Source organism: Propithecus coquereli, unplaced genomic scaffold (assembly GCF_000956105.1).
Source record: "Propithecus coquereli isolate 6110/MARCELLA unplaced genomic scaffold, Pcoq_1.0 Scaffold566, whole genome shotgun sequence".
Lineage (NCBI taxonomy): Eukaryota > Metazoa > Chordata > Mammalia > Primates > Indriidae > Propithecus > Propithecus coquereli.
This window is the reverse complement of record NW_012151574.1, coordinates 67,657-93,302: the sequence shown is the minus strand read 5'-3', so window position 1 is coordinate 93,302 and position 25,646 is coordinate 67,657. Positions and strand designations below refer to the sequence as shown.

The following is a 25,646-nucleotide window of genomic DNA, read 5'->3' as shown; positions in this document are numbered from 1 at the left end:
TGGAAAAGGGATTATTCAACCTGTATTTATTCTCTTTTAGCAGCCTCAAAACCAGCTCTAGATCCAATCATTACTGTTGAGGGACTTAGAAAACGGGCAAGTCGGAATCCTGTGGAATCTGCCATGGAATTAAAAGAGAAAAGATCTCGAACTCAGGAAGCTAAAGACATTAGAAGAGCCCAGAAGGAAGCAGCTGGCTTTCTTGACAGGAGCACGTGTTCTACCCCTGTAAAATTTATAAGCCGTGGCCGCCGGCCGGATGTGATTCTTGAAAAAGGAGAAGTGATTGACTTTTCATCATTGAGCTCCTCTGACCGAACCCCACTGACAAGCCCATCTCCTTCTCCATCTCTGGATTTCTCTGCCCCTGGGACGCCGGCCTCTCATTCTGCCACGCCTAGCTTGCTTTCAGAAGCAGATCTGATTCCAGATGTGATGCCCCCACAAGCTTTGTTTCATGGTAAGGCTTCCCTTGCTTTGGTCTTTTATTTTGGGTATGGGCCATGATGTAAATGTGTAAGTGTTCACCCGTGGGCTGTGTGCTCTGCATTTCTTCTTTCCTGTGTCTTGATGACACTGTTTTATGCTCTGCACAGATGATGATGAGATGGAAGGCGACGGAGTCATAGACCCAGGGATGGAGTATGTCCCACCCCCAGCTGGGGCAGCAGCTTCTGGGTCAGTGGTTGGGGGCAGAAAGAAGGTCAGAGGACCTGAACAGATAAAGCAGGAGGTAGAGAGTGAGGAGGAAAAGCCCGACAGGATGGACATGGACAGCGAAGACACAGATTCAAACACATCTTTGCAAACAAGGGCTCGAGAAAAGAGGAAGCCTCAACTAGAGAAGGACACGAAACCTAAAGGGCCCAAGTATACTCCTGTGAGCATCTATGAGGAAAAGCTGCTTCTCAAGAGGCTGGAAGCTTGTCCCAGTGCTGTTGCCATGACACCAGAAGCTCGGAGACTGAAGCGGAAACTGATTGTCAGACAAGCGAAAAGGGATAGGGGATTACCACTTTTTGACTTGGATCAAGTTGTTAATGCTGCTCTTCTGTTAGTTGATGGGATTTATGGAGCCAAAGAAGGAGGAGTTTCTAGGCTTCCAGCTGGACAAGCCACGTACCGAACTACCTGCCAGGACTTCAGAATCCTTGACCGATACCAGGTGAATGTGTACACGCTCTAAATCCGTTGGGGGCAGAAGTGGAGGTAGGGCAGGCAGCACCAGGCAGTAGACATGTTTATGCTGTAACTTAAAATTATGAGTAATTTGGGGAGAGAGAAGAAAAGAGCAAGGGAGAAAAATACAAAAATTATTGGGCTTTATTTTTTGAATTTGTTCAGTATAAATGTTCCTTAATACATCTGGGCTTTTCTTTTCCCTTGGGCATTCAAGATATAACCTAGAAGTTTTCTTTATAGCTCTCAGTCTCTGTGGGTAGCTGTACATGCTGTGTGTCATAGCTTTGATTGACAGATTTGTTGAGGACATACAATGTACTGGATACTGTGGTGAGCAGGATCTGAAGGTGTATACACAGCTATGTAGTTAGGGGACAACGTGAAGAAATAGCAGCTAGGGGATCAGTGTGGTGTCAGTGGAACCCAAGTTTTGTGAATGCTCCTGGGAACAATTCCACAAAGAATTGCCGGCATATACCCTCCCACTAGGGGTAACAACAGGTCTCCATCTTTGCTAGCAGTTAATACTAACCTGCCTATAAGTTTTGCTAATCAGATGGCTATAAGTGAAATCTTGTTTTTTATTTACAATACTTTGATTACAGGTGAGGTTAAACGTTTTTTAGGTTTCTTGGTTGTTTATCTGTCTGTGAATTGCCTGTTTGGAGTCCTTGCACATTTTTATTTCTTTTCTGGACACTAGTGGGATCTTTTCTTTATTGCCAGTGTTCTGGTATTATTCAGCTATACACCATATGTGGGGCTTCTTTGTTTCCTTGTGCTGGGCATGTGGTGTGTGGGCCCTTTCAGTTTGAAACTCTCCTTCCTGAGTTCTGAAAAGTGTTAATTTCCTGTCGTCTATTTTCTCTGTTCTCTCATTTTAGAACTCCCTTGTTTGGATATTGGGCCCTGTAGACCAAGGGTTGGCAAACTTTTTCTGTAAAGGACCAGAGAGTAAATATTTTAGGCTTTGCGGGCCGCATACTCAGTTGGAACTACTCAACTCTGCTGTCGTGACAGGAAAGCAGCCATAGCGAATGGTTTGGCTGTGTTGCAGTAAAACTTTATCTACTAAAATGGCAATGGGCTGTAGTTTGCCAAGCTCACTACTCTAGATGGATCCTATTCATTTTCTTTTTTCCTCCTATTTCCCTTCTTTCCTGGGAAGTACAGTATTAACTTTCCTGCATTCTAGGAGTCAAGTGGGGAGGGGCCAGGAGCCTACAATTAAGTAAGTAAACTTCTACCGAATCTCCCTGTCTTCGGAACAGTACTCCCACATTTGGCTACCTGTGTGCAGAATCTCCCTCTTGAGCTTCTTCACAAAGTCCAGTCTGCCCTTGAGGGAAAGACCATTTACTGCATGGGGACAGTGTAATTGGTGTAGTGGTATAATTGGAGGCTTTAACCTCTTAAAGAGCCTCTTAATCCATAGTCCTACTGCCCACTCTCAGCTTCCATAGTACCTGATGCCTCTCATTGCTGTGCTTTCCTTAGGCTGTGTTTTGTAAATCATTCTGCTCCTTCACCACCAGCTTAGGTTTCAGCTTTCTTTGGTTTGTTAAGTAATTTGCATTCTCTGGTCTGTCCTTTTTCTTTTGCTTTGCTCAAGTGACAGAAACTTTACTAAATTACCTATTCACGCTTACTTCCCATTGTTTCTTCCTAGATCAATTTCTTGCTGGACTACTTTTACAGTTCTGTAAAATATGGCCTTTTTGAGGTTAAATATTTTTGAGGTTAATTTTGAAAACCTCTGTGCCTAAGTATATCTTCATTTCATTCTTGCATTTAAATGATAACGTAGCTGTATAGAAAATTGTGATTTTTGTTGTTCCTTCGACATTTTGAAATTATAACTTCATTATCATCTTACATATAATATTGCTCGCAAGAGCCCTAGTATCAATTTGATTCTTATTTCTTTGTGGGTGGTCTCTTTGTTTTATTCTCCCATCTCCTGGAAGCTTTGAAAATTTTTTCTTTGTTTTTGATCTTTAATTAGTACATTTTAAGTGTTTTTTGCTCTTATTTATCTTGCTTGACAACTCTGCTCTTTTAGTCAGACATATCTTTCTTTTTTTTTTTGGAGACAGAGTCTCACTGTGTTGCCCGGGCTAGAGTGCTGTGGCGTCAGCCTAGCTCACAGCAACCTCAAACTCCTGGGTTCAAGGAATCCTTCTGCCTCAGCCTCCCGAGTAGCTGGGACTACAGGCGTGCGCCAGCATGCCTGGCTAATTTTTTCTATATATTTTTAGTTGTCCAATTAATTTCTTTCTATTTTAGTAGAGACGGAGTCTCGCTCTTGCTCAGGCTGGTTTTGAACTCCTAAGCTCAAACAATCCACCCGCCTCGGCCTCCCAGAGTGCTAGGATTACAGGCGTGAGCCACCGCGCCCGTCCCAGAAATATCTTTCTTGTATTCTTGTTGGCATTTATCCTGCTTGATGTTCTCTGAGCTTCCTGGATGTGTGGTTTGGTGTCTCACATTAATTTGGGAATATTCTCAGTCATTGCTTCAAATATTTCTTCTATTTGTTTCTCTCTTCTTTCTGGCATTCCCATTATGTGTACGTTATACCTTTTATAGTTGTCTCACAGGTTTTGGGTAGTCTGTTTCATTTTTTGTTTTCTTTTTTTCCCCTGTGCTTTTCAGTTTTGGAAGTTTTTATTGACATATCCTCAAGCTCAGAGTTTCTTTTCCTCGGCTGTGTCCAGTCTACTCATGAGCCCGTCATCAAAGGCAATCTTTATTTCTGTTACAATGTTTTTGATTTCTAGCATTTCTTCTTTATTTTTTTCTTAGAATTTTCATCTCTTTGTTTAAATTGCCCATCTGCTCTTGCGTGCTGGCTACTTCATCCATTAGAGCCCCTAACATGCTAATCATAATCGTAGGCATACCTTGTTTTATTGTGCTTTATTGCACTTCACAGACATTGCATTTTTTACAAATTGGAGGTTTGTGGCAACCTTGCATCAAGTAAGTCTAATTGGTGCCATTTTTCCAACAGCATGTACTCACTTCGTGTCTCTGTGTCACATTTTGATAATTCTCATATTTCAACCTTTTTCATTGTTAATATATCTGTTATGGTAGCCTGTAATCAGTGATCTTAGATGTTACTATTGTAATTGTTTTGGGGTGCCACGAACCATGCCCATATAAGATGGGGAACTTAATCAATATTGTAATGTTCTGACTGCTCTACCAAACAGGCGTTCCCCTGTCTCTCTCCCTCTTCTTGGGCCTCTCTATTCTCTGACACATGATATTAAAATTGGGTCACTTAGTAACCTTGAAATGGCTACTAACTGTTCAAGTAAAAGGAAGAGTTGCATGTCTCTCACTTTAAATCAAAAGCTAGAAATGATTAAGTTTAGTGAGAAAGGCATGTCAAAAGCTGAGATAGAGCAAAAGATAGGCCTCTTGCACCAGTTAGCCAAGTTGTAAATGCAAAGGAAAAGTTCTTGAAGAAGGTTAAAAGTGCTTCTCCAGTGGACATACGAATAAGAAAGCCAAACAGCCTTATTGCTGATATGGAGGAAACTTGAGTGATCTCGATAGATCAAACTAGCCATAACATTCCCTTAAGCAAACCTAATCCTGAGCAAGACCCTAACTCTCTTCAGTTCTATGAAGATTGAGAGAGAGGAGGAAGCTACAGAAGAGAAGTTGGGTGCTAGTCGAGGTTGGTTTACAAGGTTTAAGAAAGGAAGCTGTTTCCATAACATAAAAGTGTGAGCTGAAGCAGCAAGTGCTGATGTTGAAGCTGTAGCAAGCTACCCGGGAGATCTAGCTAAGATCATTGGTAAAAGTGGCTACACTAAACTATAGATGTTCAGTGTAGACAAAACAGCCTTCTATTGGAAGATGCCATCTAGGACTTTCATAGTAAGAGAGAAGTCAATGTCTGGCTTCAAAGGACAGGCTGACTCTCTTGTTATAGACTAATGCAGCTGGTGACTTTCAGTTGAAGCTAATGCTCATTTACCATTCTGAAAATCCTAGGGAATTTAAGAATTATTCTAAATCTACACTACCTGTGCTCTATAAATGGAACAACAAAGTCTGGATGACAGCGTATCTTCCTGAAATTTTAAGCCCACTTTTGAGACCTGCTACTCAGAAGAAAAGATTCCTTTTAAAATATTACTACTAGTTGGCAATGCACCTGGTTACCCGAGAGCTCTGATGAAGATGTATAAGGAGTTAATATTGTTTTCATATCTGCTAACACAACATTCATTCTATAGCCCATAGATCAAAGAGTAATTTTGACTTTCAGTTCTTACTATTTAAGAAATACATTTTGTAAGGCTATGGCTGCCATAGATAGTGATTCCTCTGATGGATCTGGGTAAAGTAAATTGAAAAAATTCTGGAAAAGATTCGCCATTCTTAAGAACATTTGTGATTCTTGGAGGAGGTCAAAATATCAACATTCACAAGAGTTTGGAAGAAGTTGATTCCAGCCCTCATAGATGACTTTGAGGGATTCAAGACATCAGTGGAGGAAGTGACTGCAGATGTGGTGGAAATAGCATTCTGACTAGAGTTAGAAGTGTAGCCTGAGGTGTTACTGAATTGCTGCACCTTTATGATAAAACTTGAACAGATAAGGAGTTGCTTCTTATGAATGAGCAAAGAAAGTGGTTTCTTGAGATGGAATCTACCCCTACTGAAGATGCTATGAATATTGTTGAAGTGACAACAAAGGATTTAGAATATTACATAAAATTAGTTAATAAAGTAGTGGCAGGGGTTTGAGAGGAGTGACTCCAATTTTGGAACAAGCCCTGCTGTGGGTAAAATGCTATCAAATGGCATTGCATGCTACAGAGAAATCTTTCATGAAAGGAAGAGTCAGTCGATGCTACAAACTTCATTGTTGTTATTATCTTATTTTAAGAAATTGCCACAACTATCCCAGCCTTCAGCCACCACCACCCTGATCAGTCAGCAGCCAACAACATGAAGGCAAGAATCTCTACCAGCAAAAAGATTACAACTCACTGAAGGCTCAGATGATTGTTAGCATTTTTTTTTTTTTAGCAATAAAGCATTTTTAAATTAATGTATATACAGTGGTATTTTACACATAATGCTATTGCACATTTAATAGACCACAGATAGTATAAACATAACTTTTATATACACTAGGAAACCAAAAAATTTGTGCTACTAAAACGTAGAATGTTCCCAGTATTGCAGTGATGTGCAACTGAACCCACAATATCTCTGAGATGTACCTGTATTTTAAATTCCCAGTTCAGTAATTGCAACATCTCTGACATATGAGTCTGGTTCTGATATTTGCTGTTTTCCAGCTGTGTTTTTTGTGTTTAGTAGCCTTGTAATTTTATGTCGAAAGCCAAACATGATGTTCTGGGTAAGCAGAACTATTTTAGATAGGCCTTTGGTAATGTGGTGGTAAGGTGTCAGGGAGGGAGAACCCTCTATAGTTCTATGGGTAGTTGTCAGTCTTTCGGTGAGCCTGTGCTCTGGGCTATGAACTTCGTAAGTGCTTCTCAGTTTTCTTCCCATTTAGGTGAAATAGGATGGCTAGAGGGGACAGAGTTGGGTATTTTCCTTCCCGCAGGTTGGCTAGGCTCTGATAAAGCCCCAGTAGGTTAGGCCTGGTAAAATAAATCCTCCTGAGGGCAGGCATTGTTAAGAACAGAATGCTATGTCATATTTCAGAATGATTCCTTTTCTCCTCCTCCTCCTACTGGAAGTACTTGGGGCTTTTTCTCACTGTGAGAACCTGGTCTAACTCCTGGAGATAAAACTTATTAAAGTGTTGGGCTTCCCCTAACACTGGACCCCCTGGAGTTTTTATCAGACTTGTCCATGTTAACCCTCCAGCAACTCTTCAGTCACAGTGCAGGTTTTCCTACCCTGGTACGGGTTCCTACACAGGATTCTACTCCAGTATGTTGGGACACTCTGTATCTGCCTGTTTGTCTTCAATTTTGGGGGCAGCGGATTTGTCTTACGGATCTAAGAGTAGTTGTGGATTTTTCAGTTTAGCCTTTTTTTTTTTTACTAGTTAGGATGGAGTAATGATGTCTAAGCTCTTTATACACCAGATTGGAAACCAGAATTGCTCTTAATGTGCTGCTTTAATCTGGGAAAATTCCTCATTATTATGTCTTTAAATATATTCTTCCTTTATTATTTTCCTCTTCTTCTGGACTCTTAATATGGATGTTGGCAACATTACTTCTCTTCCTTTGCCTTTTTGAAGAAATCCTTGACCTGTCCCTAACATCACTAATTGAGTGCTTTATTTCTGTGATCATGTGTTCAATATCTGCTAATGAATGTGAGATGCTTCATAGCAACCCATTCCAGTTTCCCGGCTCCTCCATTACCTTGAGCCTAGTTATTACTATCTTTTTCTTTTGTAACAGCTTTATCGAGATACAATTCATATACCTTACAATTCGCCCATTTAAAGTGTACAATTCAGTGGTTTCTAGTATATTCACAGAGTGGAACCATAATCAATTTTAGAACATTTTATAACCCCGGAAAGGAACCGTGACCTCGTTAGCTTTTACTACTCAACCCTCTGCTCCTAGCGCCACCTCCACCCCTACCCCATTAATTAATCTCTTTCTGCCTCTGTAAATTTACCTATTCTGGACATTTCACATAAATAGAATAACATAATATGTGACCTTTTGTGATCACCTTCTTTCACTTAGCATGATGTTTTCAAGATTCATCCACGTTGTAGCTTATATTAGTATTAATACTTCATTCCTTTTTATGGCTAGACCATTGTATGGATATTCCATTGTATGGATAGACCACGTTTTATTTATCCGTTCATTAGTTGATGGACATTTGGGTTGTCTCCACCTTTTGGCCATGAACATAATCTACTCTCAGCATTTATATATTATACATATTTTTGTGTGGACATATATTTTTATTCTCTGGATGTAGAGCTAGGAGGGGAATTGCTGGGTCAAATGGTAACTCTATGTTTGGCTTTTTGAAGAACTGTTAAACTGTCTTCCAAAGTGGCTGCACCATTTTACATTCCTACCAGCAATGTATGAAGATTCTAATTTCTCCACACATCCTTTCCATGCTGTTATCTGTCTTTTGATGATAGCCATCCTAGTGGGTGTGAAGTGGTATCTCATTGTAGTTTGAATTCGTACTTCCCCAATGACTATTTATTATATTTTTTAAAAAATTCTTGTCTGTTCGGTATATTAATTCTGCTTTTTCCTGTACAGTTTGTTTAGTTTGTTATCCTTCTTTTGCTTTCTTGAACTCTTTATTTACAAGTGTCAGTTTTTTTTCCCCGTGAGCTCATATCCCCTCAGTGTTTTCAGCTACCTTTGCTGGTAGTATATACCTGAGGGGAAGAGCAAAAGCCTAATTCCTAGCTTGTGACCCTCTCAGCAAGTTTAGTAAAATGGGAGGCTCTGGGTGAATCCACTTCCGGTCCTCACCTTTCTCCACAATCAGGCAACCTCGCCTCGCAGGGAACCCCCAGGACCTCTGGCCCAGTCGCTGCTTTTTACCTCCCTCTGCATATGCTGCCTGGGGTTGTGGAATGCTCAGGGGCTGTCCAGAATGGGGTTTGCCCTCTACCTCAGAAAGGCTCCAGCACTGCTCTGGCATCACCCTCCAGCTGACGCTTGGCTGGCAGAGTTGATTGGCAGTGATCTCCCTCTCCCAGAGAAACGTATGGGAGAGGAGGTGGCATAACCAGGCAGCCCCCGGCTCTATCTGTGGGGCAGACCCTTTCTCTGCTCTCTCCACTCAGCTACTTCACTGGTACCTGACGCCCTTTGACCTCTCTGGGCTTTCTCCCAGCCTTGTATTCCGTCTTCCCTCTCAACATGTGGTATCTCCCAGGTTGGGTTTGGCACAGGACCCAGCAGCCCACCTAGCTCTCCATTTGTTCAGAACTAGAAGTTTGAAGAAACTCATTTAACATTTTCCACACTTATTTGACTTTGGGGTGCTTTTCTTCCCCACCACTTTGTCATTCACCAGACGTAAGTTGAATATTTAGTATGTGCCAAGCACTATTCTAGCCGGAGATACTACAGTGAATTGAGACAGAGAAGGTCCCTTAAGGAGCTGACATCCTTGAGCAGGGAGATGATAGTAACTAGCTCGCCAAGCAAACAGCATTACTCATGCAAGGTGAGTGCTGTAGGGGGGTGGAGTGAAGGGCAGGGGCACCCCTCTGTGCTTGGAGGTCAGGATGGCCTCTCTGTGGTGGTAGCTCTTGAATTAAGTCCTGATTCACAGGGAGGAGCCAGGGTGAAAAAGGGTCAGGGCTGAAGGCCCAGGTGTAGGACCTAAGGCAGGAGTAAGGTATGTGTATGTGGCTGGGACTAGGTGACGACAGAGGAATGGGGTGCTAGGCATTGAGGCCACAGAATGACAGGGGCCAGAGCCTGCAGGATTCTGCAGGCTGTAGGTGAAGAGTTTTGGAGCCATGTAGGAGTTTTGATCAAGGAAAGTGAATTTGTGTTTCTGGAAGAATCTGGCTTCTGTGTGGAGACCATGTATGGGGTAAGAGTGGGAGCAGAGAGGCCACCAGGAGGCAGTGAGATGGCCAAGGTGGCCTGGGGTGGCTTAGACTAGGGTGAGAGCAGAGAGATGGGAAGAAGTTGGGGATCTGTATAATATCAGTGGAGATCCTCAGGACTCACTTTGAGACATTAACCAGATAGAAAGAGCATTCTTTGCACCAGTAGTTTAGTGGCTGGTGTTTTAGTTATCTGTTGCTACATTATATATCACTCCAAAACTTAGTGGCTTACACCAATAACTGTTTAATGTTTCTTCTGATTTTGTGGATTTTTTGTGCTCAGCTGGGTGGTTCTTCTACTCCATGGGCTGGAGGTCACTTGTGTGCTGCATTTGCCTGGGAGCTGGGTTGGGATTAGAATGATCAAGAGAGCTTTTCTTCTTCTAGAGCCTGTCTCCATGTGGCCTCTAGTCATGCCCTGGTCTAGCTGGGACAGCATGGCACCTGGACTCCAAGAGGGAGAAATGTGGAAGCTGCCAGTCGTAGTAAGACCTTGGACGTCCCAGAATGTTACTTCTGCCACTTTTTGATTGGTCAAAGCCATTCACAAGGCCCACCCAGATTCAAGAGGAAGGGAAATTGACTCTGCCTTCTGATATGAGGAGCCACTTATACCTACAGGGGTGGGAGGAATTATTAGTGGCCATATTTGAAAAGTATATACTACAGCTTTGAATTTTACTTTGATATTTTAAGGCTTGGAAGAATTTCAGAATTAGCTTTTGAAAATTTTGGTGTCCAGCTTGGGAAAGTATGAGAACAAGTTGTGAAGGAAGGAATCTTCCTCGTCTTTCAACGAAGTTATTTTCTAGGTTAAGAGCTAACTGATTCCACAAAAACAACTCAGGTTTCTAAACTTCATCCAACCCTTGGCAAACCACTTTATAAATGTGCCTTTTCCCTTTAATCTTCCATCTGAGTTCTTTGCTATGAAACCCTAATTGCACATGTTGTGTTGCTACATGACTGAGGGCCCTAGAGCGGCACTCACTGAAGAACAGCACATCTTCAGTCCAGCTCTTGGTGTTCAAAAGGAAATGCATAGAATCCACCAGTACTGTTAGGATACTCTCCTAAGGAACAAATGCCCCATCCTCATTGAACCTCTGGCAGGGTCTCTCTGCTGTTGAGATTTGTTTTATGGATGATAATCTACATCATTCCCAGTTTTGTCCAATTTATTCATTGGAAAAGAGCTGTATTTCAAAAAACCTGTATACAAGCACAGCAGTAATTGGCCCCTATGGCTCTTTGGATAACAGAGTGGTCAGATTATATGACCCATACATGCCACTCATTTGATACTAGTGCTGGTTAATATTTAGTGAATAGGTTAAAGGTGTAATTGGACAAAATAAAGCCTAAAGAGGCTATAAATCCAGTGTTCAGTCCTGCATTTTGCTCACTTAAATGAGTTAACATTTTTAAATAACATCAAAATTTTAAAAATTATTTTGATTTTTAAGCTGTTACAACTGGGGTTAGTTTTTCATACCTAGTTTTTTGCAAAGGTGCCTACAAACTTTGTATTGAAGCTTGAGCTTTCCAAATAGGTAATGCAAAAAGACTTTTCTGCCACATAAAAATATCATACTAATTATATATAGAAATTAACCAATCCTCTGAGTAATTTTACTTCTATATAACCAGTGTTGCTTTTACACAGACTGCCTTGCCATCCAGGAAAGGATTTCGGCACCAGACCACCAAGTTTTTGTATCGTTTGGTGGGATCAGAAGATATGGCTGTGGACCAAAGTATTGTCAGCCCTTACACTTCTCGGATCTTGAAACCTTATATCAGGTATATGAAGAAGAAGAGGTGTGATGTAAACTGTGTCATGAGGGATAATGATTGCAGTTTCTGTACTTTGTTCTCCTGTTGGTGAGAATAAAGACCAAAAACTGAGAACAGGCATTAGCAAGGACTGAGTTCTGTGCTCCATCTCCAGTTTCATCCTTTGCTTGTTTCAACTGTACTTTTTTTGCAGAAAACACAGTCCTTTGAAAGAAACTTAAAAAGCAAGAATAAGTTAACTGTTAGATTTCTTTGTGATTATCATAATCATTGTTTTATTTTAAATATTAAAGTTGTATATATTTAGGATAGCCTGTGAAATGAAAAAATGGGCAAGACAGTTAAGTCTATCTGGACTAGATGTTGGGCCAGTTTCTAATAATGAGTTTCATTGTCCAGGCAGTGAAATGGAAGCTGAGCTTGCTGGAGAGGCCCCTAGCAGTGTCTGGCACTGTGATCGAGTGGGCCCTCTATTGCCTTTGTTGCACCCACAGGTGCTCTGCCGCTCCATAATGGCCCTGACCCTTCACGCTCGGCATTGCGTTTCTGAACAAACACACTGAAAGGCAGTTTGTGAGCCTGCTCCAGGCTCACCTTGTCTTTGGTGTTCTTCAACTGCCCAGCAAAGTTGGATGTCTCCTCTTCTGTCCTCCAAAAGCACTGGAGATGCATCCCTGTGTCTTAGCACTCCTCAGGTTGAATCCGATGCTGTTTCTGTTTCCTCACTTTGTTCATGAAGGCACCTAGTACAGTCCCTCGTGGGTATAGAGGGGCGTGACCTGATGAATGTTAGTAAATTTTAGATTTCATACCAGGAAAATCTACAGTTTTATTCAAGCTAGCTCCCATGTAAAGCAGTACCAATTAGTTTAAAATTTCAAGCAGATCAAAGAGTTTATGTTAGTCAAATAGCTAGGAATAATATTAGGTATTGTTCTTGACTCGAATTTGTTTATTTTCTGTGGTACTGGAGGCGTGATTATGAAACAAAGCCACCCAAACTACAGCTCCTGTCACAGATTCGCTCCCACCTGCACAGAAGTGACCCTCACTGGACACCTGAGCCTGACGCGCCTCTTGATTACTGCTATGTCCGGCCAAATCACATCCCGACGATCAACTCTATGTGTCAGGAGTTCTTCTGGCCTGGTATGTTCCCCCTTTTCAAACCCAGCAGATCATTCTTCTGTGTAGTTCATTCTAGTACTTTTTAAAATTAGTGTGTGTCATGTGACCTAAGACCTTTACTCATATGATTAGTTAGTTTGTCTCCACTAAACATATAAATATTAAAATATAAATACCTCTTGCTTTCCTAAAATCAAGAAGAAGCCAGCAATTAGAGTAATAAACAGTGTTTTTGTTTCTCTCCCTTGTTTGTCTCTGCTTCCAGAATAAAAGATTCATCCTGTTTTGCTTCTACATATATTTAGATACCAGGTAATGTCTATCAAAGATACACAGATTGGCAGCTTGGGCATGTTTGGACACTTGTTTTTGGCTTAGTAATTCTTTATGTTTTGTTTATTTAGCTGTTCCTTAGAGACTGTTAGTATAGCCAAAAGGTGTTTTTAAAAAGTCAAATACTAATGGTGATATTTTAGATATTTTAGTTAAATAAAATGTATTGTTAAAATTAAAAAAATAAAGTCAAATACCCCAATCACAGACTTCGAGAATAAGAGTAAACCCAATATGACTTGTCATTTTATCAGCCTTAACAAAATTGTCTCTGAAGAGCAAAGGTATTAATAAAGGACACATTTTAATTGGTAAATATAAACATGTTCTTTATGGATCTGTTTTCCCACACTACTTTGAAGCCTAAAGGAAATAATACATGTCTTCCAGATATTAGATAAAAGATTTCATCAGGATTAGAGCTGTGGCATTTTATTGTCTGATAATCATGTAACAGTGCATGTGGTGACAGTACTCATTCTTTTAGGAGTGGTACTGGGCCCACAGTAACATTCTGGGAGCATCTCTGCTTCCTGCCCGTATGTTAGATGCCTTCCATACATTATGCATAGAATCATTTTCTACTTCTTTATTGTGAAAGGTAGCATTCCTGCGAAAGCTTATAAACTGTGTGTGTATGGGGTAAAGAACGTGACAGGAGCACTCCCAGGAGGTCTTTACCCCAACTCTGTCAGGCCTAGGCATGTTGCAGAAACTGAGGCCCTGAGACGTTTTGAAATGTGCCAGGTGACACATGTGGTAGAGGAGGCTGAGTTCAAAGCCAGGTATGTCCAATTCTGAGCCTGTGCACTGCTGCCCACCCATCCTGCCTCTCTTCTTTTAACATTTGCACTTAGGAAAGACTATGTTAATTTCAGTATTTTCTAAAATTCATTTTTATTTTCATGATCTGAATGTGTGGTATCTATGGTGATACTTTGTCTCCAATTTTGGTTTTGTTTTTTTTTTTTAGCATGCAGGTGTAGCTATAGGTACAGACTGAAAAGCTTGGTGTTCATTAATTCCAAAAGGCACACAGGTTGACTCTCTGTTGTTTCTTTTCTTTAGGCATTGACCTGTCTGAGTGCCTGCAGTACCCAGACTTCAGTGTTGTTGTCCTTTATAAAAAAGTCATCATTGCCTTTGGCTTCATGGTTCCCGATGTGAAATACAATGAAGCTTACATTTCATTTCTGTTTGTCCATCCTGAATGGAGAAGAGCTGGAATTGCAACTTTCATGATCTATCATCTGATTCAGGTAAGTTGTGCTTATGATTTACCATCTTGCCTCTGGGTTCACCTGAAAGACTTGGAGGAGGAACAAAAGCTGAGCTAGTTCTTCCCAGCACGGCCCAAGGGAATGGGTTGCCGTGTGAAAGAAAGCCAGTCATCACCATTTATGAGGTTATTAAAGCACACAGACAGAAATCTCTGACCCTCTAAAGTATGATTATTGTTCAGAGAAACCAGTTTGTAAACGTGTGCAATAAATAAAATGAGAAAACATCAGAAGTAAGACCCTAAAGCATGTGTACTATCCATGTTAGTAACTGCTGCTGCTTTTAGAATCATCACTGTCACAGCTCTGACAAGTGGGAGTAGAACTGTGATTTTACTTTTTTTTAGGTATTTGTAAACATTTTAGTACAACTGTATCAATAAGTAGTATGGGCCATGCATGGTGACTCACGCCTGTAATCCTCGCACTCCGGGAGGCCGAGGGAGGAGGATTGCTTGAACTCGAGAATTGGAGACCAGCCTGAGCAAGAGCGAGACCCTGTCTTTACTAAAAAAAAAAAATAGAAAAATTAGCTGGGTGTGGTGGCACGTGCCTGTAGTCCCAGCTATTCAGGAGGCTGAGGCAGGAGGATCACTTGAGTCCAGGAATTTGAGGTTACAGTGAGCTATAATGACCCCACTGCACTCTACCCAGGGTAACAGAGCAAGACTCTGCTCTGTCACTCCACAAAAAAAATGCGAAGCGAAGAAAGAAATCAAGGTTGATTTCTATGCTTTTACACTAGAGCAAGACTCTGCTCTGTCTCAAAAAAAAAAAAAAAGTAGTACCTATTCTATTATTGCTGATTGTTTTTCATTTTTACTATCACTGTATAAGCTAAGCTGATAAGAACCATCTAAGACTTGATTCTAATAATGAATTATAATTCATCTGTTGATATGTTTGTATCACTTTAAAGAAAATATATCATATATTAATGTCTATAAAAAAAATGCAAAGATTTTTTTCCCCCAGAATTTTTCTGGTAACTATTATCAAGAAGCCATTTAGTATGGAGGACTGTATATTATGTGGGTAAGATTCCTTTTAAAGAGAGGATAGAGATGGTAAATTGTTGTTTTTCTAATTTTTTAATGAAACTTGCTTAATAATTCCCAAATGTTGGCAGGAACCTTGAGAACCATCTTCCTAGAAAATTTTTTTTTTCTCCTCAGTCTGTGATTATGTGAATCACTCACTGGGTAATTAGTATGTGCTACCTCGTGTTGTTGTTTTCTCCTGAGACTATCTCAGTCATTTCTACCACATCCCCCTTTCTCTGCCCCACCCACCCACAGAATTGATCTCTACTCTGTATTCATCTCTGTATCCTAGTAGAATGTTTACAGAATTTTCTGCCTTATCTGTTACCAGTAAGGGCCTGAGGATAGGGCAGGGATGGTACTTTAATATGTGTGTGTCATTGGTGCCCAATACAAGGCCTGGCGCAGAGTCAGTCCTTACTGAAGGTTTGCTGGGTGGTTGGAGGAGTCATTCATCTTTGTATGTGGGTACCTTGCCCCCAGCCAGCCCATACACCCCAGGGTCCAAACACAGGAGGTGCTCAATCAGTAGTACTTGGTGTTGGCCATGGTTAGACCATGTATACTTGCAATCTAAAGAACACTAACATCACCCCTCAAAGTTTACTTTAAAAACTTACCACATGCTCTTGTCTCTTCTTGAACTCCTGACCTCAAGCAATTCTTCTGCCTCGGCCTTCCTGAGTGCTAGTATTACAGGCATGAGCCACCATACCCAGACTGTCCTTGATATACTAGTAGTGCTCTTTTGTCCTGAAAATGTCTTTCGATACACAGTGTGACTTAAGCAGAGAAACTAAGGGAGCTGTCAGATGGCCCTTGGCAGAGGAGTTCTTAAACAGAGGCCTAGGGGAACCATGCATTATAAATCTCAAGGACTTTATCAACTTCAGTATTTCAGTGCCTTGCTCATTAAAAAATAAGTCCTTAATTTATGTGACTTTTGGGATTCCTTATTCTGTGTGGCTAATTAAAAGCATCTAAAAACTTGCCTTGTGTTGACAGAACGATTATTACTCTTTTCCCCTAAGATTAGGCCAATGCTGAATATAGAAATCTCAGTTCTAAGAAGCTAATTCTGTCAGTTTTAGAGGAATGGAGGGTAGACTTTGGAACTCAGAGGGTCTATTGGTCCTCAGGTTTGATAATTAAATTCGTAATATTTTATATTTGTGCATGAGGCTTAGCATCTTTTCTAGCTGGTCTAGGAAGGGAATTTTTACAAGTTTTGAGAGGTTATAAGATAACTTTGTTCTCTGCTTCTTCAGAGTTGTCATAGTGTTGGGTATTGATGTGTTTGACATGTTTAAATGTAATTGAATTATAAATAAAATAATAAAATCGGCAATAAAATATATCTCTCTTGGCCCTTTGCTTTACAAAAGAAAACCAAAAATGTCCAGAATGCTATCAGTTTCCTTAATCTTGTGAACGTTTTGATCAGCAGCAAAATGTCATTCATTTTCCAGCTGTTGCTAGGTGTTGTAGTGTCTCAGCCTCAGTTTCTGATTTCTCTGATTTCCATAACTACCTACTCACACTTAAAAGAGTTTCTCTTCACCTACTCATTTTCCCTCAGGCCTTTCTATTTTCATCTTGTGTTTTTCCACTCTTTTGGCAGACCTGCATGGGCAAGGATGTAACCCTTCACGTCTCGGCAAGCAACCCCGCCATGCTGCTATACCAGAAGTTTGGATTCAAGACTGAAGAATATGTTTTAGATTTTTATGATAAATATTACCCGTTGGAGAGTACAGAGTGTAAACATGCATTCTTTCTGAGGCTCAGGCGCTGATGTGAATATAGCCCTTAACAGAGAAACACATATGCTATTAGAGAATGGTTCTTCACCCAACCTAAAGGCAGTGATTCATTTCATGGTGGCTTCTAATGTTCTCTGCGATTATAGTCCTTCAGACCTCTCAACTAAGGTGAGCAAAGTGGTGGGCGGTGAAATGAGCAGTGAGCAGCCCTTCAGCAAAATCACTCTCTAGTCCTTTCTGGGGAGGCCTCCAGCCAACATCCTGGACTCTGCAGTTGACTCAGACTGAATGATGCTGCTCTCCCCTTCCACCTGGCAATCTGTAAGAGTGAAAGAGCATCTCAGTTGATAGTCTTGGTGAGAGACAATCTGTCCTACCTTAAAGGATGAGGTGTGATAGCTATTAAAAGATTCATGCAGAGGTGGGAGGATAGCTACAGCTCAGGGGTTCAACACCAGCCTGAGCACAGTGAGATCCTGTCTCTATCCCTAGAAACAAGAAACAAACAAAAAAAAAGACAAACACACACACACACACACACACACACACAAAGATTCATGCAGTCCCAAGAGGCACTGTCCTATCCTGGGATGATGAGAGATTATGAGATGATTTCATGCAGGGATTCCAGCCCTGTTCCCAGCCATCGATGGGTTGTCATTCAGTCCAGAAGGACTTCTAGGGCACTGAAGTTTTGTTGTCTCTTTTGCTGACTTTGGTCATCATCAGTAAAAATAAATGTTTGTGTCAACGCATTGTTTTACTTACTCTGTTAGCATCTCCCGCAGACACTTAGGCCTGGGAATGGAGGATCCCATTCTCCCATGGCCAGTGAAGTTGGTTCGGGGTTAGTGCGGCTGAGCAGCCTGCCATTCAGCCTTCACTGGCCATTCTCACACCCCGGACAGTTGCGCCTCAGAGTGGAGGGTTGGGTGGTATGAGTAGAACCTACGGTGGATATACCCTGTATTGTCTGTAGGGCCAGGCTGTTTGGTGTGCTTGCAGGTGTTGGAGATAGACTGTCAATCAGTTTGTTTTGGATCCAGCAAGAACATTTCCAAAAGTTTCAGATGTCGTCAAATAAAAAGCTTTCCTTATAATACCATGGCTAGAGCTTCCATATGGTCAGTTTCCTTTCAAACCCTCTTCAAGTAAGATCAGTGGTTCTTAACTTTTTAGGATGTGGATTGCTTTGAAAATCCAAAGAAAGCTGAATACTCTCTAGAAAACTGTCATGCATATTTAAAATTTTGCATCAAGAGGCTGTACTTGCAGCCAGCTTCAATTCCTTTGTTGAAGGGGGAATGCGTTGAGCTCTCACATTAAGACAATTTGGAAATTGTTCAGTCAGCTGGGGAAACAGTTTAGGCTTCATTTCATTTGTGTGAGGAACTGGTAGCAGCAGAGTCTCGTTTCTTTGTTTTTCTTTCCCTGTCTCCCTCCCAAGAGCTTTCTACCTTTGACAGTTTTGTTTTGCAAAATGGATTGCAACCCCATGAATTAAAATTGTGGAAGCAACATTTCCAAACCAACTTGTGATTGTTGCATGTGAATTTCAAGCATTTGTTGTTGAGAAGGGTGGCCGAACCAATTGTCTCCAATTGTTTCCATAACTTCAGGAAGCTGAGGAAAGCTGTGATTGCTTTAATTGACTCATTATTTTACATTTTTTAATTATGAAAATTTTCAGTCGTACACAAAGAGATGATGCAACAGAACCCCATCATCCATATTCAACAGTTATCAAGATTCTGCCATATTTGCTTCATTTGTCTTTTTGTTTCTTTGCTGAAGTATTTTAAAGTAAATCTCAGATACATAATTTCACCACTATTTAGGTGGGTAATTCCATAAAAATACGGATATTTTCTTACATAACCTCAATGCCCATTATCCCTCCTGTAACAAAGTGAACGCATTTTTGGGATTATCTAGTAGCTGACCTGTAGTCATACCTTCTGGATTGTCTCAGAAATGCCTTTTACAGTTGGTTTGTTTGGATCAGTGGCCAAGCAGGTGTCATTTGAGTGACTTACTGTCCTGTCTCCACAGTCTGTGTCTAGTCTCCTGCTTTATTATTCCCCTGCCACTGATTTGTCACAGAAACCAATCAGTTGCCCTGTGGAGTGTCCCACATTGTGGGTTGTCTGTTGTGTCCGTTGTGCAGTGGACTGACTGAACAAGGTGAGAAGTGGACTTGTCTTTGTCTCTTTAGTGGGGGCCTGAGGAAAGCTGACTTTCCCTCTCCCACCCGAGTCCCTGCTTGGGTGTCCAGGCATGGCCGTTTCCCAAGGGTGGGCTTGGCAGCCCCAATACATGGTTTTGATCTGCCTTCCTCTCTGGCCCTTCCCCTGGGCTTGCACTGTAATAAACCCTGAACTAGTCCTCTAAAGGTGATTCTTCACAGTGTAAGCAGTAGGGGCTGAGTGTGGAAGAACCGTGTTTTGGTGGATTTACAGTCATAATTTACTTTGAAATTTCAGAATCTCAGGTAAGGAGGAGGGCTTGTTTTTTCATGCCACAAAAGTGAGCATGAGTTTTAAAAAGCTGAGGTGTCTTTTGTTGTGTGTTCCTGAGGAGTCTGGATTGTCGCCTTGGGAGTCTGGCCAGTGGTAGCCAGGTGGGCCTTCGGGATCCCTCTAGGGGTAGCAGTGTGACCAGAAGCAATGGTGTAAGTAATGATTTACCCATAGTCTTTTTCTATGGTGGTTGAGTTCTGTTTATAGCAGGATGTTTGAGAACTTAAACATAATTTTGAATTTTTTAAAGGCAGTTAACATATTTTATGCAAGTTTTCATCACCTAAAAGACACATTGCCTTGGGAGCTTTCCTGGAACTGCCCCCTGCATGTAGGCTTGGGGTCTCCACTACAGCCCTAGGGAGAAGCAGCCAGGCCAACCCCACAATGCTTGGGTGCATTATACTGGTTAAGGACATTCTTCAGATAGCTAATAGCAGGAAGTTATGGTAAAATGTATTAATATTAAATAAAAGCCAGGAGGGACCACAAAGCCAAGAGAGGCCTAGGGCTAGGAAGGGACACAGCACCAGAAAGGGTCTCAGAGCCAGGGGGGTGAGGGGGCTTGTCAAAGAGCTGGGGAGGTGACACAGAGGCAGAAGGGGGTCAGATATCCAGGAGGGTCCTCAGAGCCAGGAGGGACAGAGCCACAGGGGGCCTCATAGAGTCAGGAGGTGCTCAGGCCAGGAAAGGACACAGAGCCAGGTGGAGGTCTCAGAGCCTGGAAGGACCTCAGGGCCAGAAGGGGCCACAAAGCCAAAAGGAGCCTCAGAGCCAGGAGGTTCCTCAGGGTCATGAGGGGTCACAGAGCCAGAAGGAACCTCAGGACCGGGAGGAGACACAGAGCCTGGATTGGCCTTAGAACCAGGAGGGGTCATAGAGCCAGAAGGGGCCTCTGGGCAAGCAGGGACCTCAGAGACAGGAAGGGACACAGAGCCATTAGAGGACAAAGAACCAGGATGGGCCATAGAGTCTAGAGGGGTCTAAGGGCCAGGAGGATTCTCAGGGCCTGGAAGGGCCTCAGGTTTGAAAAGGGGGGCATCAGATCTAGGCAGGGACACAGATCCATGGGGGAGTTCACATGGCCAGGAGAGGCCACGTAGCCAGGAGGGGCTTCAGGGCCAGGAGGGGACACAGGGCTAGGAGGGGCCTCAAGTCTGAGAGCATCCTCAGGGCCAGGAGGGGCACAGAGGCAGGAAGGGCCTGAGTGTCATGGAGGGGGGGCCTCAGAATTAGAAGGGGACACCGAGCTAGACTGTGACCCCGGGCCAGGATTGGTGACAGAGCCATTAGGGGTCAAAGAGCTAGGAGGGCTCTTGTAGTCAGGAGATGGGACATAGAGCCAGGATGGGCCACAGAACAAGAAGAGGACCAGGGGTTGGGGTCCCAGAGCCAGGAGGTGCCCTGCGGGTGGGAGAGGCCTGCAGCCTGAGCTCAGATGGGAGGGCCTGGCTAGACCTGAGGAAGGAGGGAAAAGCCTGACCTTGAGGTAAAGAAAGCCAGGACAGTTAGCACAGGCGTGTTCTACTTTTTATTTTATGTTTTTTCATATATATGTACACACACAGACACACTCACATATATGAAGCAAAATGCATTCAAACTGAGGGAGGATCGGTATGAAGTGAAAATAGTCATGCTCAGTCCCAGCCTTAACATGGGGAAGCTCCTTACAGGCGATTGTCTGTGCTTCCAGGTGACAGTGGGGGTGGAAAGGCAAACAGTCCTCCCGTCTACTTCTATTTGTAAATTTCCTGCACTGTGAGAAGCTTTTGTAATCAACCGGTCTACCTTTAAACAGGATGCCCAGAGCTTAGGCTTTAGGGCATCCAATTCCACCAGACTGTCCTACACCCACTCGGTGGTGTGTGTGCTGAGCTTCCCCATCTGCGCAGTGGGACATTCTCGCTGGAGAAGTCATAGGAAGAACTTTGGACGTGGGGTCAGGGGCTCACAGCCTCCAGGGCTGGCTGAGGATTCCCTGCCTCTCACAGTGGCTCTGGGCCCATCCCCCAGAGAGAGCCACAGGACACGGGGGACTCTGGTCTGGGAATGTCCCAGCACGTGGTGAAGGCAAACACTCCCAATTCCCCTAGACAGTGCAGGGTCATCAACGGAGGGGCTGCCCCATATTCCATGCAGAAGTGAATCTGCTTCAAAGCAAGTTCTTTCCATTAAGAGGTCCTAGCAGAGGGTTCCCCAGGCTCTTTCTGGAGGTGGGGAGTTCATCTGTAGTTCTAGCCTGCTTTTTCCTGCTGCAGAGCTGGAGATTAGACTCAGGGCTGCCTGGGCGCCCAGGCCTAAGCCCTTGGGGACCCAGCAGGCCTGGGGCATCCCTGGAAACAGTGTAGAAAGCGGGTGAGACACCTGCTTGTCCTCTCCACTCTCATTTCCACAGCAAGTGTAACACAGCCTCCTGACCTCTCAAGGAGGGTTTGTCCTGCTATTGGCAGCTGAGTCCTACTCCTCCACTGAGCTCCACGAATTTGGTGGAGGGAAGATTTGCAGGAATCTACTGCGTGTTGGCCGGGGGCCTGGGTCTCAGCCTCTCGCCCCGTGCCTGTGTTTCTGTTGTATATGTGGGCTGTCAGCCTAAAGGAAAGAGGCTGAGGCACAAAATATAGTTTAAAGACTTTACTGGAGCCAAAGTGAGGACATCTGCCCAGAGGACTCAGACCCAAGTGACCCTGTCAATGAACCCTATTTGGGCTTTGTTACAACCAGATTTTTAAAGGCAAAAATGGGGGATGGAGTGGGCCGATATTAAGTCTTTTGTCAGGAATTCTCATTGGTTTACAAAGATAACGTTGATTAGTGAGTGGTATACATTGTTAAGCTATCAGGTTATAGTGCAGGAGGAGTATTATCAGCTTAATTTGTGTCTACTTGTGGCAACAGCAAGCAGTTTCAAGAGATGAATATATAGCTATACCACAAAATGAGGGGAGTAGGACATGATTTCTGCCTCTCTGGGCCTGATAATTTAAAATGACTCACATTCCTCAGATAAAAGCTCTTTTCTTTACTGAGGGCACATTCCTGTGTTCCCCTGGGCACAGGCAAGAGTGCTTCAGTCTGTGGGTCCCAGTGAACACTGAAGGCCAGGCGGGCTCTCCTCCAGGACTGGGGCTCAAACCAGCCCCTCCTTCCTGGGCTTCTCACTCCTCCCCTCTCCTTGGCTGTTAGAGATGGACAGGTGTGGCAGCAATGTGCTGCTGGTTACTTCTGTCCACCTGGGACCTCTGAAGTGAAGACACCAGGTCCCAGGCAACCCCAGACACTGTGTCTCTGGAGATAGCTGTGTGCAGAGCAGTACCCACCAGGTAAAAGCCCTGCATTTTGCCTGTGGGTGTGAAAGAGGCAGAGGACCCACTCGGGCAAAAAAATTTTTACTTGTCACAAACATACAAAAAATGTGTGACCCCAGTTGTACTTATATGTGTATGGACATGGCACCCCATGCAATTCAGATAGAGACTGATTTGACAAATATACCACGTAAGTGGGGCCAGGACTAAGGTCCAGACCTCTCAACACCTGGCCAGTAGAAAATCCCAGGCTGCCCCTGGACACGGGTCCCCCACAGTCCTGGCACTGTTCCCCACCCTGTCTTCCACAGGCCTCAGTATGACCCCCTGTGCTGTAGGTTTTCACTGCCCAGTGAGCAGTGGAGAACCCATCCTGTGTCCACCTCACACCTTGGTGGCTGCCCCCTGCAACCAAGAGGAAATGTTACTGAAAGCTCAGCACTCTCCCCAAGGCCACATCAAAAGAACGAAGGACAAGTGGTTTGAAAAGAAGGAAAGAGAGATTTATTAATTTGCCAGAAAATGAGGAGGATAGAGACTACTGTCTAAAAATGCTATCATCCTAATAATCAGAAATACAGGTCTTGGGCAGGAGAGGGTAGATGCTGTCGGAAGGTTCCAAGGGCTTGCCATTCTTTGCCTGGTGCTTTTCTCTTTTCTGTCGAAAACCACCTATGTCATCCAGGCCACTGGTATCCAGGGGACCAGGATCACTTTCTTTGCCCACCTGGCACCTTTTGGTCTGAGCCAGGGTCGTAAGCATGAGGGGACTGTAAACCCTGCCCTCCCGGCTTCTGCTGCTCCACGGCAGAGCTGAGGGGCCCACACAAATGTGTTTGCCATCCCCTGCAGAGCTAGATCTGAGTGTCTGGCAGGTCAGACTGCAGGATGTTTCCCAGCTTCAGCTCCACCCTCCACCCCTCACCCCTGAGGCTCAGGCCAGGGCATCAGCAAAACACCCTCACTGAGCTTGGACCACAAGTATGGCATGGCCACCTGCTCACCCTAGGAATTCTCCTGCCCATCTTCCAAGTGGCTCTCCCAGTCTTTGCTGGTGTCCCCAAGATCAGGGCACCTTCGAGCCCCCTCTTCTTCCTCATCTAGATGAGGGAGGAAGCTGGCCAGAGGTTTAACTAGAAATAGCAAAGTCCAGTACAAGGTGTTCTGTGTCCCCCATGTCTCAAGGTACTACAGAAAGCTCCCTCCTCCCTTCTGAGAGCTGGGAAGTGTGACTAACTGATTCCATCTCTGTGAACTCCTTCAATTCCTCCCTACCCCTACACCAGTTGGGGTACTAGGGCAATGGCAGGAGCCTTGTGACAGTCTCTGCAAACCACTTTCCAACATTCCAGTCTGCCTCACCCATTACTCCCAGAATTAGCTCTATATACACAAGTCTGGGTTATTCCTTCATTCAGCAAACATTTATTAAGCTCCTATTGTGTGATATGTACTACTATAAACCTTGGGGATACAAAAGTGAACAAAGACAAAAACCCTGCCCTCGCTGACATGGAAGTCTAGAGGAGGAAGATGGACATATTACATGAATAAATAGGACACAGAGTATATCAGAAAGTGATGAGTGATATAAAGAGAAATAAAGCAGGGAAGGAGAAAAGTAGGTTTTGGAATTTTCAATACGGTGTTTGTGGTTTGAGAAGGCCTCTCTGAGGTGACTGAGTAACAATCTGAAGGACAGGGGGGAGTAACCAAGGGGACAGCTCTGAAAAGAACATCTCAGGCAGCAGGACAGGCAGAGCAAAGGTCCTCATGTAAGAGTCAGGCTGGTGTAATCAAGGAACAGACAGTTCACTGGGGCTGGTGTGCCGTGACTGAGATAGAGTGGTAGAGATGAAATCCAAGATTAAATGTAGGGAGATCAGACCTAGCTTTGTAGGACACTGGTTTTGACTTTGGTTAGGACGAGAAGCCACTGGAGGGTTTTGAGCAAACACATGACATGATTTGATTTACATTTTAGACGATCCTTCCAGTTGCTGTACTGATTAACATACCTTAGGGAGACACAGGAAGAAGCAAAGAGACTACTTGAGGGCTATGTATGATCATCCGGGTGAGATAGTGCCTGGACCATGATGAAGACAGCAGAGGCTGGAGATATTAGAGTCCAGATTTGCTTAGTGTGGATGGGGTATAAGAACAAGAAAGGAATCAAGGATGACTCCAAGGTTTTGAGCCTGAGCAATCTGAAGGAAGGAGTTGCCACGTCTCTGCTCCCTGTTAGAGCTAAACTCCTTAAAAGAATTACCTATACTCCACTGAGGCAGAGCATGTTCTGGGGAGAAGATCAGAGTCTGAGGTTTGGGATGCCCATCAGATGTCCAAGTAGAAATGTGAAGGAGACAGTAGGAGACTGGGATGTGGAGCTGAAGGCAGAGATCTAGGCTGAGTCTTAGACAGATGGCATTTAAAGACTTGAGAGTAGACAAGACCACCAAGGAGACAGTACAGCTGAAGATGAGAGGTCTAAGAACTAAACCGGCACCTTCCACAGTGGAAGTATGGAAGAAGACGAGGAGCTAGAAAAGGAGAGAGAGGAGGAGCAGGCTATGAGGCAGGAGGAAAACCAGGAAGACCTGGAAATCAAGAGCAACCACGCGAAAGGATATATTAAGGAGGAAATAAGCAACTACGTAAAATGTTGCTAAGAACTAACTGGGGCCTTTAGCCACAGGGAGAACACTGGTGACTTTGACA

At 43.4% G+C, this 25,646-nt stretch overlaps 1 protein-coding gene across 1 annotated transcript in view; it reads left to right on the top strand.

The window, feature by feature from the left end:
- CSRP2BP (CSRP2 binding protein) overlaps positions 1-17,558 on the top strand; it is a 34,227-nt gene extending 16,669 nt beyond the window's left edge. Inside the window, exons 5-10 of the mRNA XM_012657949.1 lie at positions 41-460; positions 597-1,165; positions 11,421-11,557; positions 12,525-12,700; positions 14,081-14,271; positions 16,957-17,558. Coding sequence (XP_012513403.1) covers positions 41-460; positions 597-1,165; positions 11,421-11,557; positions 12,525-12,700; positions 14,081-14,271; positions 16,957-17,130 — 1,667 coding nt within the window. The 3' untranslated portion in view covers positions 17,131-17,558. The remainder of the gene's footprint in view (positions 1-40; positions 461-596; positions 1,166-11,420; positions 11,558-12,524; positions 12,701-14,080; positions 14,272-16,956) is intronic.
- Positions 17,559-25,646: the final 8,088 nt, after the last annotated feature.